The sequence below is a fragment of the Suricata suricatta genome, chromosome 3 (genome assembly GCF_006229205.1).
Source record: "Suricata suricatta isolate VVHF042 chromosome 3, meerkat_22Aug2017_6uvM2_HiC, whole genome shotgun sequence".
NCBI classification, from domain to species: domain Eukaryota; kingdom Metazoa; phylum Chordata; class Mammalia; order Carnivora; family Herpestidae; genus Suricata; species Suricata suricatta.
Window position 1 is genome coordinate 84,506,413 of NC_043702.1, and position 17,215 is coordinate 84,523,627.

The 17,215-nt window shown below is 34.6% G+C and overlaps 1 protein-coding gene across 1 annotated transcript in view; it reads left to right on the forward strand.

The window, feature by feature from the left end:
• The first annotated feature begins 13,707 nt into the window (after window positions 1-13,707).
• Window positions 13,708-17,215, forward strand: part of LRP1B (LDL receptor related protein 1B) — a 1,807,041-nt gene continuing 1,803,533 nt past the window's right edge. The window contains exon 1 of the mRNA XM_029933319.1: window positions 13,708-13,891. Within this exon, the coding sequence (XP_029789179.1) occupies window positions 13,708-13,891 (184 nt within the window). The remainder of the gene's footprint in view (window positions 13,892-17,215) is intronic.

Here is a 17,215-nt window from a genome sequence, read left to right on the forward strand (position 1 = left end):
AAAACAAACAAACAAAACTAAACACTGCTTTGGAATCTCTTTGCAAGTCATTCTACAAAGTCTTTTCTATTGAGTTTTCTTTTTATGTATGTTTTTATTGAAAGAGAGATAGAGAAAGAGAGAGACAGAGAGAAAGGGACAGAGAGAGAGAGAGACAGAGAATGAGTAAGAGAACACACCCAAGTGGGGAAAGGGCAGAGAGATGGGGAGAGAATCCCAAGCAGGCTCCACACTGTCAGTGCAGAGCTTAAGGGATTAAGGGAGGGCTCAATCTCAGGAACTGGGAAATCATGATCTGATCTCAAATCAAGACTCAGACACTCAATAGACTGAACCATTCAGATGCCCCAGTGGTTGGTTTTTGTACCTGACTCTATGGGCTTTGCTGATTTTTGTTTTTTTGATGCAGAAAAAAAAAATTTATTCATTTTTGATATGTAACCATTTAAACTGGAAAATATGTTGATATTTATCCAAAAATTCTATCAATAGTTAGCAAATCATTTGATATTTCTTGCACATTGTATTGAAGCTAACTGTATCCTATACTATATTCTTCTATGTGAAGCAACTTGAGGATTTTCTCATCTGTTTAATTGGTCTTTGTTTATTTCTACATTATTAGCATATTCTAATTTGTCTAGCTTTGCATTTTCCTGTATGATTTTTGTACTGCTAATACCATTCCCCCTCGACTCTTGTCAGTAAATATTGTTTAAGTTATTTATATGTATTTATTTTTGAAAATAATATTAAAATCATTTGATCATATTCAAAATGAAGAAATCTTGAAATTTAATTGAAATTCTATGATATTTTAGGGTAACTTGGGAAGAATGACAGACATTTTTATTTACAGATACAGTATGAGTTTCTATCCATCAAAATCAAAATGATTAGTATTGCCCGTAACAAGTTTGAGCAAAGAAGTGCAACTTCATTTATCTTTCAAAGCCATCAAGTCTTTGAAGTATTTTAATATTTTCTATTTTGATTATTGTTTTACAAATTCTTACATTTTAAGCTATAGTGAAATATATATATGGGGTAATGATTACTTTTATGTAACTTATCAATATATTATACACTTTTTATTAATTGATACTCTTTCCTTAGAATTCAATGTTTGTGCTATCAGTATTGTTCCCCTTGATTTATCTAGGTTTCCTCTTGATTATTTAGGCTTATATTTTTCTCTTATTTTTTTCTCATAAGATTCTTTTTTTTTTGAAGGAAAGCGCCATTAATCCCTTAAGCAATTGCATCCTCAGGTCCTTGTGCACTATTCACTATAAGATATCTAGAAGATATTCAATAAATAATATACAGTTGGATTTAAAATTTTAATCTGATGTGTGCCTGGGTGGCTCAGTCATTCCAGCATCCATCTTGGGCTCAGGTCATGATCTCCAAGTTCATGAGTTTGAGCCCAGCATCAGGTTCTGCACTCTCCTCCCACCTCTCTCTCTGCCCCTTCCCCACTTGCACTCTGTCTCTAAAAATAAATAAATAGGGGCACCTCGGTGGCTCTGTTGGTAAAGCATCTGACTCCTGATTTTAGCTCAGGCCATGATCTCACCATTCCATGATCTCTCTCCACTGTGCTGAGAGTGCAGAGCATGCTTGGGATGCTCTTTTTTTCTCTCTCTCTCTCTGCCCTCTTTCAAATAAATAAATAATACTTTAAAACATAAAAAACAAAAATACATAAATGAACTTTAAAAATTAAAAAAAAATTCAATCTGAAAATTGGAATGTTTTAATTGGTAAGTTTAATGGATTCATATTTATTGTGGCAATAGGTACATTTGTTATTTCAGTCATTGTCTATTTTAAAATATGTTTGTTTTCCACCTTTCCTTTGTTTATTTTACTCATTGCTATCAATCAAATTTTCTTTTGTTTTCCTAGAAATTTGGAAGTTTTATTTGTCTACTTATAGATATACCTATTTGTATGTATGTATGTATCTATGTATCTATGTATTTATATTTGCTAGTGAAATTTGAAAATAAGTCAATGCTTTTTAATTACCAAAAATAAGATAGTATCTATTAGCTGCCTACCTTTGTTTGGAATAAGAAATTGGACAATTTTTTTTTTAAATTCTACATCTTTTTGTTAGAAATTTCTCATATACTATAACTAGACTATTTTAATTATCCTGAAATAATAGATTAATTATGTTTTTATATTTATGTTACATTTTCTACACAGAAAGAAACTGTATTCTCTCTATTATTGTACATACCAGATAGATTTTTGAAGTTTAATTGAAATTCTAACTTTCAATTTTCTTTATAACAGCATTCTCCACCTCCAGTACATTGCACTTATCTTTTTACTTTGTCTAATTTTGTAATTCTCGTATGCTGCCTCTCATCTCTCGTTATCTTTTTTAAATGTGTCTACGTCTTGTCTCTCCAAGTACATTGATCTCCTCCTTTGGGGGCATCAGTGAGTCTTGTAAAGCATGGCTAATGGACAGTGGATCTGACCAGAACATGTGGCATCATTAAATAGATTAGCCATTAAATAGATCAGTCACACTGCAACAGGCTACCTGGGAAATCCCCCTGAGTGAAATACAAGTGAAGGGCCTGGCAGAATGACAGCAGATGTCAGCATGATCCAGTAATTGGTACACTTGAAGATCCTGGAGTTATCTCTAGTCTTCTGAGCTGGACATCATGACTTGGAAAAATTAAGTAATTGGCCCAAGTCATTTAGTTTGTAGATTACAGAATTTAGAATCTATAAATTGAGGTAAGCAGCCCAGGCAGACGTAGTCCTGGATCGTTGGATTAACTGGCCCAGGATTCTTTAAATTATTATTTAATAGGTAAAGGATTACTTTTACAACCTGGGATAGGAACCTAGAATTTAGGTTGCTTCTGCTGTGGGAAATTGAGAATGAGGGACATGATCCCAGCAGGTTTCTGTGGAAAAGTGAATATAATAGGTTCCAAGGTAATATAGTTACCTTGTATGGGTTCATATTTTCCTGGATAGTTCTTGATATGTTCAAATAATATATTTTAATTGACTTTAGGCTAAAGTACAAGTTATTTAATATGACTTATAAAATGCTACATTATCTGATGACTTCTAATCTTTCTGGATTCTGGATAATTATCTCTAAATTTATTATTAAGAAATATGTGCTATAACACATATTGCTAGAATGGTTGTCCCTCAATTTTCTCCTAGCAAAACATTTAAGAGTTATCTGAAGTATCTCCTACTTGGTGAAATCTTTTTTGTCCCACAGAGATTGAATAATATGTTTATCAAAGCCTCCACTGTGCATTATGCATACTTTCCTTTATAACACTTCACAGGGTACTTTTTTTAATAGTCTCCTCAGACCTGTTGTCTCATTAGACATATAGCTCAAGATAACAGGACCATGGCTTTCCACTGGAGTAATCCAGCACCAAGCATCATGCCTTTCAAATAGCAAGTGCTCAGTAAATAATATGAGACCAGAAGGGTGAGAGGCAAGAAAGGGAATTAAGACTTCTTTTTATTGTCTATTCATATCATTGCTTCCTTACCACTGTTTGCATCTGCTTATTCAAAAATAAAGTAATACAAATCAAAAAGGTTTTAGCCAGGAACACAAACCTGTGTGTGTGTGTGCGCGCATGTGAGTGCGTGTGTGTTTTCTATACTAAAGACATTAATAAATTTTTTTTTGGATCTACATTGCATCAAATATAAGTCTATTTTAAAAAAGATCTAATCACAGTCCTATCAACTTGAGTGGGCTGTCCCAAATACCACAAAGTTTCAGCCTTGCTATGTAATTTTTTTTTAAACGAAATAAAGGTAAAGTGAATATGACATAGTTAGATGTGGTTAGAATATATGTCCATTTTGTTTCTGTACACACTTACAAACCTTGGATATACTACAGATAAGAAAAGGCTTATAAAACCCAAGAAATCCCAGGAACCATGCACGTGGCATCAAACTTGTAGGAATAGTTAAGTATATGCTTTATTTATTTCTATTCTAATATTGTTCATACTTATTAATTTAAGGAGCTCAAAGATTCTCTCTCCATCCATATAACAATCTGACTTACTCCCACATAAGGATATCCTGTTTTATTTTCTAAAACATATAGCTAATTGAGCATTCCTTTACATTTTAAGCAAAAAACTTAAATACAATAAACACAAATTTTAATGCATGTTTTGAGATATAGTAATGGATACTGTAAATGCAAACATGCAATAGAAAAGTAGGCAAATTAGAACTGTAAAAGTAGAAAAAAATTTTAGCAAAAGCAGAGAAACAACTGTTTACAGTGATAGTTTGCTTCAGATTTTTAGATAAGAAAATATGGTGGAGGGAAAATATATCACATACTGTTTATTTCAAAGATGCAAATTTTTATTATTTTAGTTTTATTTTAAATAAAATTCTATGTAGTAACATTTTAAAAATGTTTATATGAACAAAAATATAAAAAGTATCCTATAGGGGGCACTCAAGTACCATAAACTGAAGAAGAATCCTTTTTTAGTCAGATTTTGTTTAGCTGGAAAGGGGTAAACCCTTGGGCACATTTTCATATTACCTTTTATATAAAGAAGAAAACTGAGTAAAATAAACGAAAGTACTCTTTGTCACGCTTCTTCTATTCCCCAAAGAAAGACAAAGGGATATTAAAAAGGTGTGATTAAATGGCATTCTGAACCTTATTATTCTAAAAGCATCATGGTATGATAGTGTAGATAGCTGAGTTGGTTTGCATTTTCAAAATTCTAAACAAAGTTCTTTTCCAAATTAGATTTCAATGCCAAGATAATTGTTCCTTTATGGAGACATTTAGTTATAGACAACAGTAAAAGCAGAGTCACGTGCCTCATTCTCTATAGGTTTTAAAGCAGAATAATAGAGAAACTATTTGAATTACTTTTAAAATAATATTCCTAAGGAAGAATTAGTCTACCACTTGCACAGAGAAGTTAGAATAACTGATGGTGATGTTTTCTTGGGGGTGGGTATAAGGGAAAATAAGAGAAAAACTAAAATCTACTTCTGTAGCCAGTGTGTTGTTTCAACTGAACTGCATTTTGTAGCTAAGACTTTATTTTAACCAAAACCTGAATGAAAACCTGTGATGCCACCTAACTGAAGGGAATGTATTTTCTTTAAAGTAAGTGGGGAAAATATTTCATTTAGATTTTGAAACTGTAGATGAAAAGAAGTCCCTTTTCATTTTAATATGGTCAATATCATGGTAAGTTAAAAATTAACCTCTAGATGTTCTCAGTATAGTGACATGAATTCCATTAAGCATGTTATATACTAATCTCCCTGTTGAATTTTCCATTGAAGTGCTTCACAGTGCACATCACTCAGAGAACGTACATTTTCTTTCTGTTATTTTCACACAAGCAACTTTAATGTATGCTTTTGATTTTTAAAACAGGCATGTACACTTCCCTTATTTATCTTGTTCACCACTATCACAGTTGCAAATAATGAAATCATATCTATTACCATTTGTTAAGTTCATAATTTGAGATACCTGTATTAAATATGATTGAGTCCAATAGCCTATTTGCTCATAATTATAATATTAACCCTATTAACCCTGCTTTCCCTTGTGATTAAATCTACCTAAATATAAATTTTCATAAAATTGGGTTACATATCAATCATCCTTTCAATGATTTAGAATAATCTCAAGTTCTTCATGTACTTTGAAAGTGTGAAACTTTCAGTAAGAGAAGACGAACAATTTGTAACTAAGACTTCTTGGATTTAATAAAATTATTATGGCTAAAGAAGGGATCTTCTGGAACAATCTTGAGTACAAACATTCTATCCTATTGCTCAACAGTTATATTAAGTCATGTGTTCTAATTTTGGTTTGAAAACTGTGACTACTATAAATCTGAAGTATTTGGAGGAGGAGAGGGGAGAGCAAACCTGTTTCAGACCTAAAATAACAGACTGGCAGTTGCCCCTATAATATACTTGAAGCTATAATTTACTTTCACTTGCATCCTACAGCTTGGACAATATTTGATTCTAGAAACTTCCCAGCCAAATTTCAGGCATGGTAATTATTTGTCCTTTAATATATATTGTTATACATATTTTCCAAGCTATTTTTACAGCAGTTAGATGTACCTTCCTAGAAATGTCCAAATTGATTAAACTCCTTAGTTTGAATATATGGTAAAGACTGATAACAACAATCCTTTGATTCATCTCCTGTAGTCTCTGAATATAGGTCAGTTTCTGGAGATACCTATCTATCTATCTATATTTATAATATTTTGTTTTCAAATAATTGTATTATACTTTTCAGGTAGAGCCCAGTAAAGAGCACAAAAACTATTTCTTGTCATCTGCATCACTTTCTTTTGGCAAGAAAAAGCAGGAGGTTAAGTTGGAATAAATTAGGATTGATATCCACATAAAATATAAAATTGATGCTTAAAAAAATAAATGCATGCATTTAATCACAAAGAAAGACTGAATAACCAAAAATATTCTTGGTCCTACTATGTCTAAACATTGCTATTCATTCTCTTCTATATTTCCTGTTGTGTACCTGTGAATAATGCCTTAATACTTTTGTTGTTGTTGTTGTTGTTGTTGTTGTTGTTGTTATGTAGTACAGTTTTCAGTGTGATGTGAATGATACCCTTTGGTAAAGTCTATTTAAAATGCAGAATGTAGCATTGGGACATCATAAAAGCATTTAATGGTCTTTCAACTGTAATTTAACTTCGCCAGTATTCAGGCGTAATATCACACATTTTCACAAATCTTGATAAATATATCTAGGTACAAATGTCACTATTTTTCTTCTCACAAAGAGAGGCTTGACATAAAATTAGGGCATTGTGTTCTGGACTAGAGAGCTCCTTTTTGCATTTGAGTTTTTATTGTGATTAAATGTATAATTTTTGTAATAGAAAAACACTTTTAGAGGGCAAGAGATATTCCCTGTATGAGAGAAATAAAATTTTCTACTTAGAAAAAATGATGTTTTGTAAAAGTTAGTTATATAAGTATTCTTTAAAGCAAAGCTCGAATAAAAAGATAAAAACTCAACACTAAGTGTATTCTATTTACCACACACCTATTTGGTACTTACTCTGTGACAGGTAGCATGCCTAAACGTAGCTGTTGACAGATGCTGAAGCCATTCCCTGTGGAAATTAAGCAAGGTATACTAGGAGGAAAGATTTATTTTTCTATTCTTTCTTCCTCTTTTATTTTTATTTTTGCTTCCCTTTATTGTTTGTTTTTATTTTTACGTTTACTATATAAGGAATATAAAAGGAATAGATTACCCATAAAGGAATAGAAAAAAATACTCTTCTGATAATACTTAACAAGACAAAACAAAACCTAAAGTAAATACTACGCAAACAAAAACCCCATAAACTTGGCCAAAGATACTGTCACTCCAAAGTACTTGTTATATTTTAACAGCAACTCATTTTATTAAAGTATGCATATGGTGCATTTAATATAATTCTGGTATCTCATCTTCTCAGTTCTCTGTCAATTGCCTGTACCTAATCTCCATCCTTGTCATTGTATTATCTCGTGTCCTTCAGATAGAAACGTGTTCCATGGCAGAAGGGCCAAGGGAGAGCAGATATAAGAAAGAGTAAATAATGTCAAGGGAAGAAGTAAAAAGTCGTTAGTCAGCAGTAAAACAAATTACCTCTGGGTACTTATTGTGAGGGAAAGCCCATGCAAACCAACTATATCTTTAGGGGGTTAGAAATTGTGAAGTGCTAAAGACTATGTAGAAAATAAACAAGAAAAATATCATTTGGATACAAAGTAAGTAATTATTCAATATATAGGGATGAAATGCTTAAAAGGGACCCAATTAATAGCTGTAATAAAAATAAACAAATAAATTAAAGTTGAGCCAGACCTTCTCCAGTCCTCTTTTTGTACTCTGATCCTATTGAATCCACACACGACAGAATCCACTGGCTTTGATTAATCTGTATTATCACTGATAACACTTTTAAATGTTTTGAATTCTGGACATTTCTGAATTTGCTACTGAGTTTTAGATCAATGGAGATATGATATGCTGATTGACTAAATGCTGGTAACAACACTCAATATATTTGAATATATGTTTTGTGATTTCTTATTCCAAGTCCAATTCTAGCAGAACTCTCAGGTTTCTCTTTAAAACTTTATTCATAAAGATTTTTACTCAGAAATACAGCCCTGATTTTAGTGAATGATCCCAGCAGTGGCCTTAATGTGTCATACCTGTGGTTCACAGCAACATAGTTCCCACAGGATCCTGGAAAGTCAGTCATTAGCAGAGAAATGATGTTTGATTTTGACTGTAAGATCTGCTTAGTGTGAAGACCATATCTATTTTCTATAGAGTTATTTGCACGGTGCCGAATAGAGTGACTGTTACATAATGTGTAGTATTAAGTTAATAAGCTAATTCAAACTCCTCTGAGCTAGGAAAAATCTAAAGGAATATCAACAAAGCTCAGTACATAAAAGGACAGAGTCAGGAAACTATTCAAAGGCTGTTTCTGATATTAATATGATGTGTGACATAAGAGTTCACCTCTCCTGTCCTTAACTTTTTCATCTATAAAACATAGTAAATTGGAAGAAATGATTTGAATGTTCCCTCCAGCTGCAACAATCTAGGAGTTTCTAATTAAAATTAAGGAGCAGAAAGATAACTGAAAAGACAGGGATCAATAATTTGCAGGTAAAGACCTCAAGGCTTATTTGGCAAAGTGTATCCTGATCATAGACCAATGACAACCAACTCTCATCATGAAACATTAATTCTATTTTAGCAGCTGGAGATGGATACGTGAAGGTCAACCTGACCAAAGGTATGTCTGGTCAAAACGCATTGAAAGCAACAAGTCTTATAAGCAGCAACTGACCTGAAACTCGGAGCTGTTTCCACACAGAGTGATAAGGGTTTGATGAGCTTTTGGTATTTCTGTATTCCCCTGCTCAGACACAAGCGGATTGTATTATTACTGATTGCATCTTCGAAAGGCATATACAAAAAACAACACAGGATTTGTCTCTTCAGTCCATATTATTATTATTATTGCTATTATTATTATGATAGTCAATTGCCACTTAATAACGTCTGAGTAAAAAGTCCATTTGGTTCCTATTGTCAAAAGTTTATCAAACAAGAGTCAGAGAAAATATAAAACAATCAAATCATTAAGAGCTTTTATTATTTATCCTTTGAAACTTGTAATTGACTTTGTCTTTCACTGCAATATATATATATATATATATATTTAATGTATTTATAGATAATGACAGTAAAGATAAAGTGAGGCTCATGCACAGAGACAAACTTAATTTGCCTGGATATATTTTTATTTTCTAGGTTTAATTGGATAATTGCATAATGCTTCATTTTCTCCCCAGGTGTACATACTTCTTAATACTTCTCAAATAGTGAGACTTAAAGTTGCACTAAAATCTTATTTATCTTGACGGAATCCCCATGTCCCTGTTGAAACAGCATGCTATCAAACATGTATAGCTATTAAACTTTTGAGGGAAAGCTGTTAAAAATGTGCATTGAAATGCTGCAGTTTGAGAAATAAAATGAATCTAAAGTTCTTTTTTCTTAGTGGTTTTGTCCAGAGTAACTCTCTCAATTTTAAACATTAATAATGTGTCTTTAACAATTCTCAGCTCAGTAATACCCTACCCCCCTGTCTTCCTTTTCCTTCTCATCCTGTGTCTGCAGCTGCCTGGCAACTTTTCTGTGTGGCAAGGGAACATAAGCAGTCTAGCAGCCCTTGGAATGATAGCTGCAGAAAATCCTAGCAACCTGGCTCTCAGGCCAACCCTACTTTACACACATCACTTCATGAGATGGACTGTTGGGCCTGGTTTGTTTAGACACACACCCTCCCCCTAACATGACTTTCAGGCGTGTAGAGTATGACTTATTACTATCTATGGTAAAACAACAACAACAACAACAAACCCAATAGCAAAAGAAAATAATCAAGTTAGCAGTAATGAAATCTGAAGTTTGGTCACATGTATCCAAAGCCTGGCTCTAACTGAGAAGTATAAGATTACCACTGACTGATAATTAATATTCGTGTGTTGTTTCCGACCAGAAAGTAAGAATGATTGGTTCTACTTTGTTTAATTTATCTCAATGAAAGATTTCATAACATTCTATAGTTTGATGAATTAATTTATTTAACTTGTCAGTGTTAATAACTCTGATTAGAATGAAGAAATTATAGTGGGTCATAGAAACAAACAGAATTTGAAGAGTAACTCTTGCTCTTTTTTCTTCACTAATAATAATTTATTAACTTTCTTTCTCACTAAAGCATCAATGTTAGGGAATAAAGTATTTCATAGAGAATTATACTTATGCTTCCTAAATACAGTCCATTATAATTTGATGGCCATTCAAAACCTGGACATGAATTATTAAATTTAAAACTCCTGTTTGGTCTATACCTTTATAAGCCTTATTAGATTCTGATAAAAAAAAACTGTCTCTTTTGATAAATTGGTCATTTTTAATGAAGAGCCACAAAGTGATTTGATGTGAGAAAATTTTATCAATTTTATTTTGACATTGGCCGTATTTCAGCTTTAGACCATATGTCTATTAATAAATGATCATTTGTGTCTATTAAATTTAATTATTGAATATGTTTATTGTGTATTATTATGGCTTTCTGGTATGAAACCATGTCCTTATTATAATTTTGTTTTTAAAAATCTGCTTGACATGCATCTAAATGCATATGCTATGTTCACTTGACCACTGAAGCATGCCTACGCATCCATTCTTCTACCCAGTTGCTGTGAAGTTTTTATTCCATTTAGGTCTTTGTTAGTAATATCTATTCACATTCCTAAAAAATTAGGTCCCCAATTTCCTTTTAGAGATAGAATTGAGAATAATGCACAATTGATATTATATACAAGTCATCACCTTTTATTGATACACTAACCTTTCACTTAGTAATTAACCTACCACCACAATTTTGAGTCCTGTACCATTCACATACCGTGATTTGATTTGTGATCACTTAAAAAAATGTTTTGCTGTATTATTCTGATTGCAATGTGTGGACAATGCATCCTTGATTTTCTTCTATTCAGGGCAGTTAAAAAGCAAAGCAGATGACTTAAAAGAGATCATATGGTTTTTACTCTGCCTAATTTACTTAGTAGTTTTATTATTAGGAGGCACTACATATTTAGAATGCAACATATTTAGAATATACATTAGAATACAAAATCTGCTGTGTATTCATTTCTCTGATTATCTTTCATAACTTTTCCCTTTTAAGAGTTGACAGTGGAGTCCAGGGCTGGTACATACATTGCAGAAGCAAATGAGTCACTGATATTCAGTCACAGAACTTGAGTACATGGTAAGCCTTTGGTTGTTTTGTTCCTGGCTGTTTTCTTCTACCTTGCAGTTTTGAGATGGGAGGTAATCGGTGATTATAGTAGAAAAGAAGCAGAATCTGGATATCCTTAGCATTGTTTGTTAGCACTCCTCATTTTATTGCCAAGACTTTAAGTGGATATAGATTTCCTAATAGCTGGCCTCCTTATTGACTGAATGGGATCATGTCAGAAAGACACCTTACCTACTTTGTCCCAGTGAAGAATAAATATTTCATAGAACGCAGAGGTGTGTGGACACTTGAGAAAGAAATATTTGGTACTTTGAGTATCATTCTAAATTTGCCCTTCCTCCCCAACCCTAGTCCCATATTCTTTGAATTCTGCCACTCAGTCCAAAGTTTGTGAATATTTAGTATAAAATAGGAAAAATACTTTTTTATATTTCCTGTATAGTACATCTTATTGTGAAACAGTAAAAATACTAGGTAAAATTACACACGTAACAACTTTAGAAGAGAAGAAAACATATACTTCTAAAGATGGAAGGAGTCATCTTTTTAGACACTAAATGGTTTGATATACAAAGGAAAGTCAACTTTAAAATTTACAGTTATGACAAAAAATGACAGAAAGGACACATTTTTTAATCACAGAGTAAGTATAAAAAGGCACATTTCACAGAGTCTTGGTAATTTCCCTTAGAGTCACCTCTGTGTTCTTTGATCCAGTCTAATTTTAGTGACTTCTAAGGAGCAGCCAAATACGTTTCTGCACATTTTGCTCTCATGAACAGCATAGTGCTAGTGTTCATCTGTACTGTTCAACCAGTGAACTGCACAAAGTGCTTAAGGTATCTTTCATTTGCTTTTCAATCATCCTGTTCCTTAGTTTTCTTCTTTTCTTATACTTTTCCTTACATCCATTTCAAGTTTTAAAATATCAAATCTTAAATGTCTTTCAACCTTAGTTCTTAGTCAAGAATTATGGATGTTACAAGGAAAAATAAGACTTCAACTATTAAGGTTTCTGAGTTTTAACTCCTTAGCCATCTCTGAATGTCTAACTAAAATTTTAGGTTTTTGGATGATTATATAAAAAACCTCAAGTGGTTATTAAAACAACTTTTTTTTTAATTCACTGATTCATGTTCATGCCTTGGGTGGTTTGATAAAGTTTTTAAACTTTAACTGTACTATGTGGAAAAAGAAATAAACACAAAACAAATACTTAAAACATGCTTAAAATGGTTTGAGGAACCTTTTTAAAAATTTTATTATCTGTCTCTGTTCTTTTTATTTTATTTTTTAATAGTTTATTGTCAAATTGGTTTCCATGTAACCACCTTCCCCACAAGGGCCCCTCTCCATGACCATCACGCCCCTTACACTTCCCCCTTCCCTCTTCAGCTCTCAGTTTGTTTTCAGTATTCAACCTTTTTAAAGAGAGAAATATGCTGCAAAACAAACTGTCAATCCTTTGCTAGATGATTCCCTGCTTAGGAACCTCTTTACATTCACTTTCCCTTCTTTTGCAAGGGGTAATGACTTTGTGGGTTGTTTTGGTGTTTGTTCTCTGCTGAGTCACTAAATTTTGCGTATTTGTCCCCAGATGCTACTCAGCATAAAAGTGAAAAGAGCAATTCAGAAAACATCGCATTTGTGTGTGGAGCAGAGGAAACCATTTCCCTAAGAGAAGCTCAGATACTTGGCTTGTCCTTCCTTCCCTGTTAAGGAAGCTTCCTGGAAGTGAAGAGATCAAATCCGCTTTGCCGAGAGAAGCATCCCAGCGCTGTAGCTGATAATTCCCAGCTGGCGGTTAAACGCAGAGCTTCCTAGGCGGGCCTGAGAGGCTCAGCCCAATGCCGAAGTCTCCCCCTTCTCTAAAGACCCAAATCCCTACAGAACCAGCTTTGGAGTTACTTTCCCTTCAAGGAGACCGAAATAATTGTGATTTGTGGTGCTCTCAGTTCGCAGTGGTATTTTCCTGTTGTGTTAAATGCCTCTTACTAAGTAATAGATGTGATTTATGTGGACGACGGAGGGGTGTGTGGTGGATTCGGTGATTAATCAGTGAATTCCCATCCGCTGGCATCTCTCACTGCCCCTCTTCGCGTGATGTAAGATCAGACGTACCCTGCATTGAAAAGTCAAGACACACGAGCGGCTCGCTCGCGCTCACACACAGTCTCTCCCTCCCACACGCGCGCATCCGTACACCTTCCACATCCTGCTCCAGGCAGGAGAAGGCGGACTGGCTGGGCTCACTGAGCTGAAGAATTTCCAGTGACATTTGTAAATGACGCTGCTCGATTTGGGGCTCGGAGCCGCCGCCGCCGCCGCCGGGCCGAGGGCGCCGCGGAGCAGTCTCCAGCGCAGGCTTCCTTACCGGGCGACCACAATGTCCGAGTTTCTCCTCGCCTTACTCACTCTCTCGGGATTATTGCCTACTGACAAGGTGCTGACCGTGGGAGCCGACCGAGGTAAGGAAATAGCTTACCTGATTTCCTTTCTTCCTAGAGCTTCCCTGCTGGGCGATGCTTATAGATAAGTGAGTGTGAAACTTAAGTCCTTGTGGCCCCGCTCCCCGGGACTGGTTGGCCACTGTATCGCTGGCCTCGTGGGGGTGAGAGGTGCAGTGGGGGATTTCGGAACCAGGTGCCAGAGCCCGCGGCTTCCTCCCACCCTCATTTTTATCCTTTGGCCATTTACCGGTCCTGATTTTGTCGCGCCCCCCCCCCCCCCCCGGAACCTTTGGACTTGGACAGCGCGCTTCTGCCCGCGCAACCCAAGCGCTGCAGATGTTGGGATCAAAATTCTCTTTTCCAAGACTTCCCTGCGCGCTGACTCTCATAGCTCGGAGCTTTTGCAGGCTCTGGATTCTCCGCGTTGTGTGTGTTCCCTCAACTTAGCTCCTGGTTAACTTCCCTACCTGCTGCACCCATGGCGTTTGGAGGGGAGAAAGCGGCGACTCAAGCCCCTTCTGTTTCTATAGCCCCTTCCAGAGGCCGATTCAGGAAAGATTCACGTCGTCAGTGGAGAGGCTTAGGCTTTCAGGGCGCTTCTGGAAGCAGGCACCTGCTTGAACTTGACTTTTTTGATCTGAAGGTCTGTGACACAGCTGATACCAGGAAACGCTTACGCACTACCTGCGTTTTGCCTTTGTTGTTTTGTTTTGTTTTTGTTTTTTTCATTTCTTTCTTCCCCAAATAGCTGATGAGTGATAGAAGTTGAAATGCGAATGTACATGGGGAGAAGAGGAGAGAGGAAGTGGAAATGTTAATAAATCTAGATTGTGTAAACTTTTGATCTGGAAACCCAGGAATCCTTGTGCAAGTTTGATGGTCTTTGACAACAGTTGCATGGGTGAAAAAAGGAAAAAAAAAATAATTGAATATTTGGGTTGCAAGCATTGGAATGGTTAACTCCCTAAAGTAAAATCAGGAGTATCATTCATATATATATGTGTACATAAATATATATATGTATACTATATATATATGTAATATTTTGGCTTGTTGTCAATGTTTAGTGATGTTTTTATATGAAATGAATTATGAACTGACTAAAAATGATTGCTTCATTATAGAAAAGAAAAAAAACAGGGGAATGGATTGTAGTGTTTCTATCCAACTTGCTGTTGGCAACCAGCTTATGGTTGTTATAATGTTGAACACATTTCCTTTACCAGTAGTGAGAGTGATACTAGTTCCTTTAGAAAATCTGACATTCACTGAGTGATAGTCTTTTAAACATGTCATTCCTACCTAACTATATAGCTTCTAAACTTGTCTTAACTTGCCTTGAAGTTGGTGTGGAATGGTTGAAAACTATACTGATAAAATGGAAGCACATAGCTCTAACTTGAAGTGACGATGTCTTTGATCTGGAACAATCAGCTCTCAACCTTCCTTAGGAAGAGTCTTTGAAGTTGGACCAGAGCACATGAACAGAATGAAGCTTTTCAGCCCTGTGAGCTAGCAAAATGTAATGGCACTGCAGACTCCTGCTATTGGGCTTTTTCTGATTAAGTCCCCAGTCTCTGCAAATTTGGCCTCATCTAGAGCTGAGTCCTCAGGGATTTTGGATGTGTTTTTGAGGGAGAGAGTTGTTACTGCAATGATTATAATGAATACCTGAAGAGAATTGTATGTATCATAAAAAGTTAAACTACAGACCCTCGATTTTCTCCTGAGTTAGTTAGAAAACTAAATAACTAAAAGGATTACAATTTGGCACAAATTTAGTCCATGAGGGAGAGGGACATCTAAGATATAAACAGGGCATATGGAAAAGGTTACTTTTTCCTAGAACTGAAATTGTGTCATGTATCACCATGTCAGCATCAAAAGCACTGTTATCAGATCACATAAGTAAAAATAGTTGTGGACCAACGCTTTGCCACTATCATGTATATTTAACACAACTTTCCAAACTGATAGAAAGGAGTTAAAATTCGCAGAGCTATCTATCAACACTAAAAAGGGTGGGTCTAATTTGGAAAAGGAAAGGGAGGGGGGCTGGAGAGAAATCCTGTTTAAAGTTGAAAAAGAAGGTGATGCTGCATTATGACAAACTTTCTTCAGTGAAATGCTGAAACAGACAATATAGGAATATAAACTCAAGAAAGAGGTTAATGAGATGTAGCTTTTTGCACAGGCTTATGTCAATTGTCCTTGAAGAATAAAATAGGGATGTGAATTGCACAGGTGTGTTTTGTAGTGCAGGAGCTAGCTTCATCCCAGAAAACGAGAAATCACTTTCAGATTCTCCAAATATGTACTGGATAATGGGTGACTTCTTAAACTGTATGAATTAGGTAGAAATACTTGGCTTCCCCTCTGCCTGTGTTGCTCTTTGGTTTGTAAGTTTATGATTATAAACTCAAACGTTTTTTAAACAGAAGGATAGTTTAACTTATACGCTTGTGTTCAATCTACACACATCCACTTGTCCTTCTAATTCCACATTGTTTATTTTCTTGGTTTATATTGATTTTGATATAGAGTTAAGATAATGTACATGTCAGTTCTTGTTAGATTTCATCACATCATAAAAAGGAAATATCTTTGTAACTCTTAATAGCAAAACGTGAAGGCTAAATCAAATTCACTTAGGATCAACCAATGTGTCATATTTCAGTGTCATATCATATCAAAGTATTGCTTGATAGGGATTAAGACTTAAAAGGAAGTGTATTTTAAATTGTCCAATTTTCTGAAAATAAAAGAGATTGAGAGACCTTAAACTAGTCTCTTTTAAAAAATTCCTGAGTCAGATAATAAAGGGAAACATATTTCCAAATAATTAAAATTCATGCTGTTATAATCATTTAAATGTATATGCCCACAAAACTCTCTAAAAATGCCAATCACATGTGTGTCAAAATTTTAATCTTTCTCCCCTCAAGAAAGTATGAACTATGACCCATGTAGTCTACAAACTAAAGTTTTGTTTTGAAAAAGTCTCTGTAATCTTTGAGATTTTATCTTCTTTTCTCTCTTTCTCTTTCCTTGTTCAAGCTTACTTTGAAACTGATAAAAATGAAAGGAGACAATGGGAAAACAAAGAATAATTTCAATGTGTTAAAACACAAAAAAGATGAACAGAGAACAGAGTGGCAAAGAACAGAGTGAGGGAAAGAAAAGTGAGGAAAAAGCCAAATGATAAATTTAGGAAGACATTGAATCTAATTTAGTATTTCTTAAAGAAGAGATTAAAGTATCTTTAGACAAAATCATAATTTTTAAAATAAATATTTTCTTCTCATTCCATAATAATTATCTTATGTAAATACTTGCAGTATG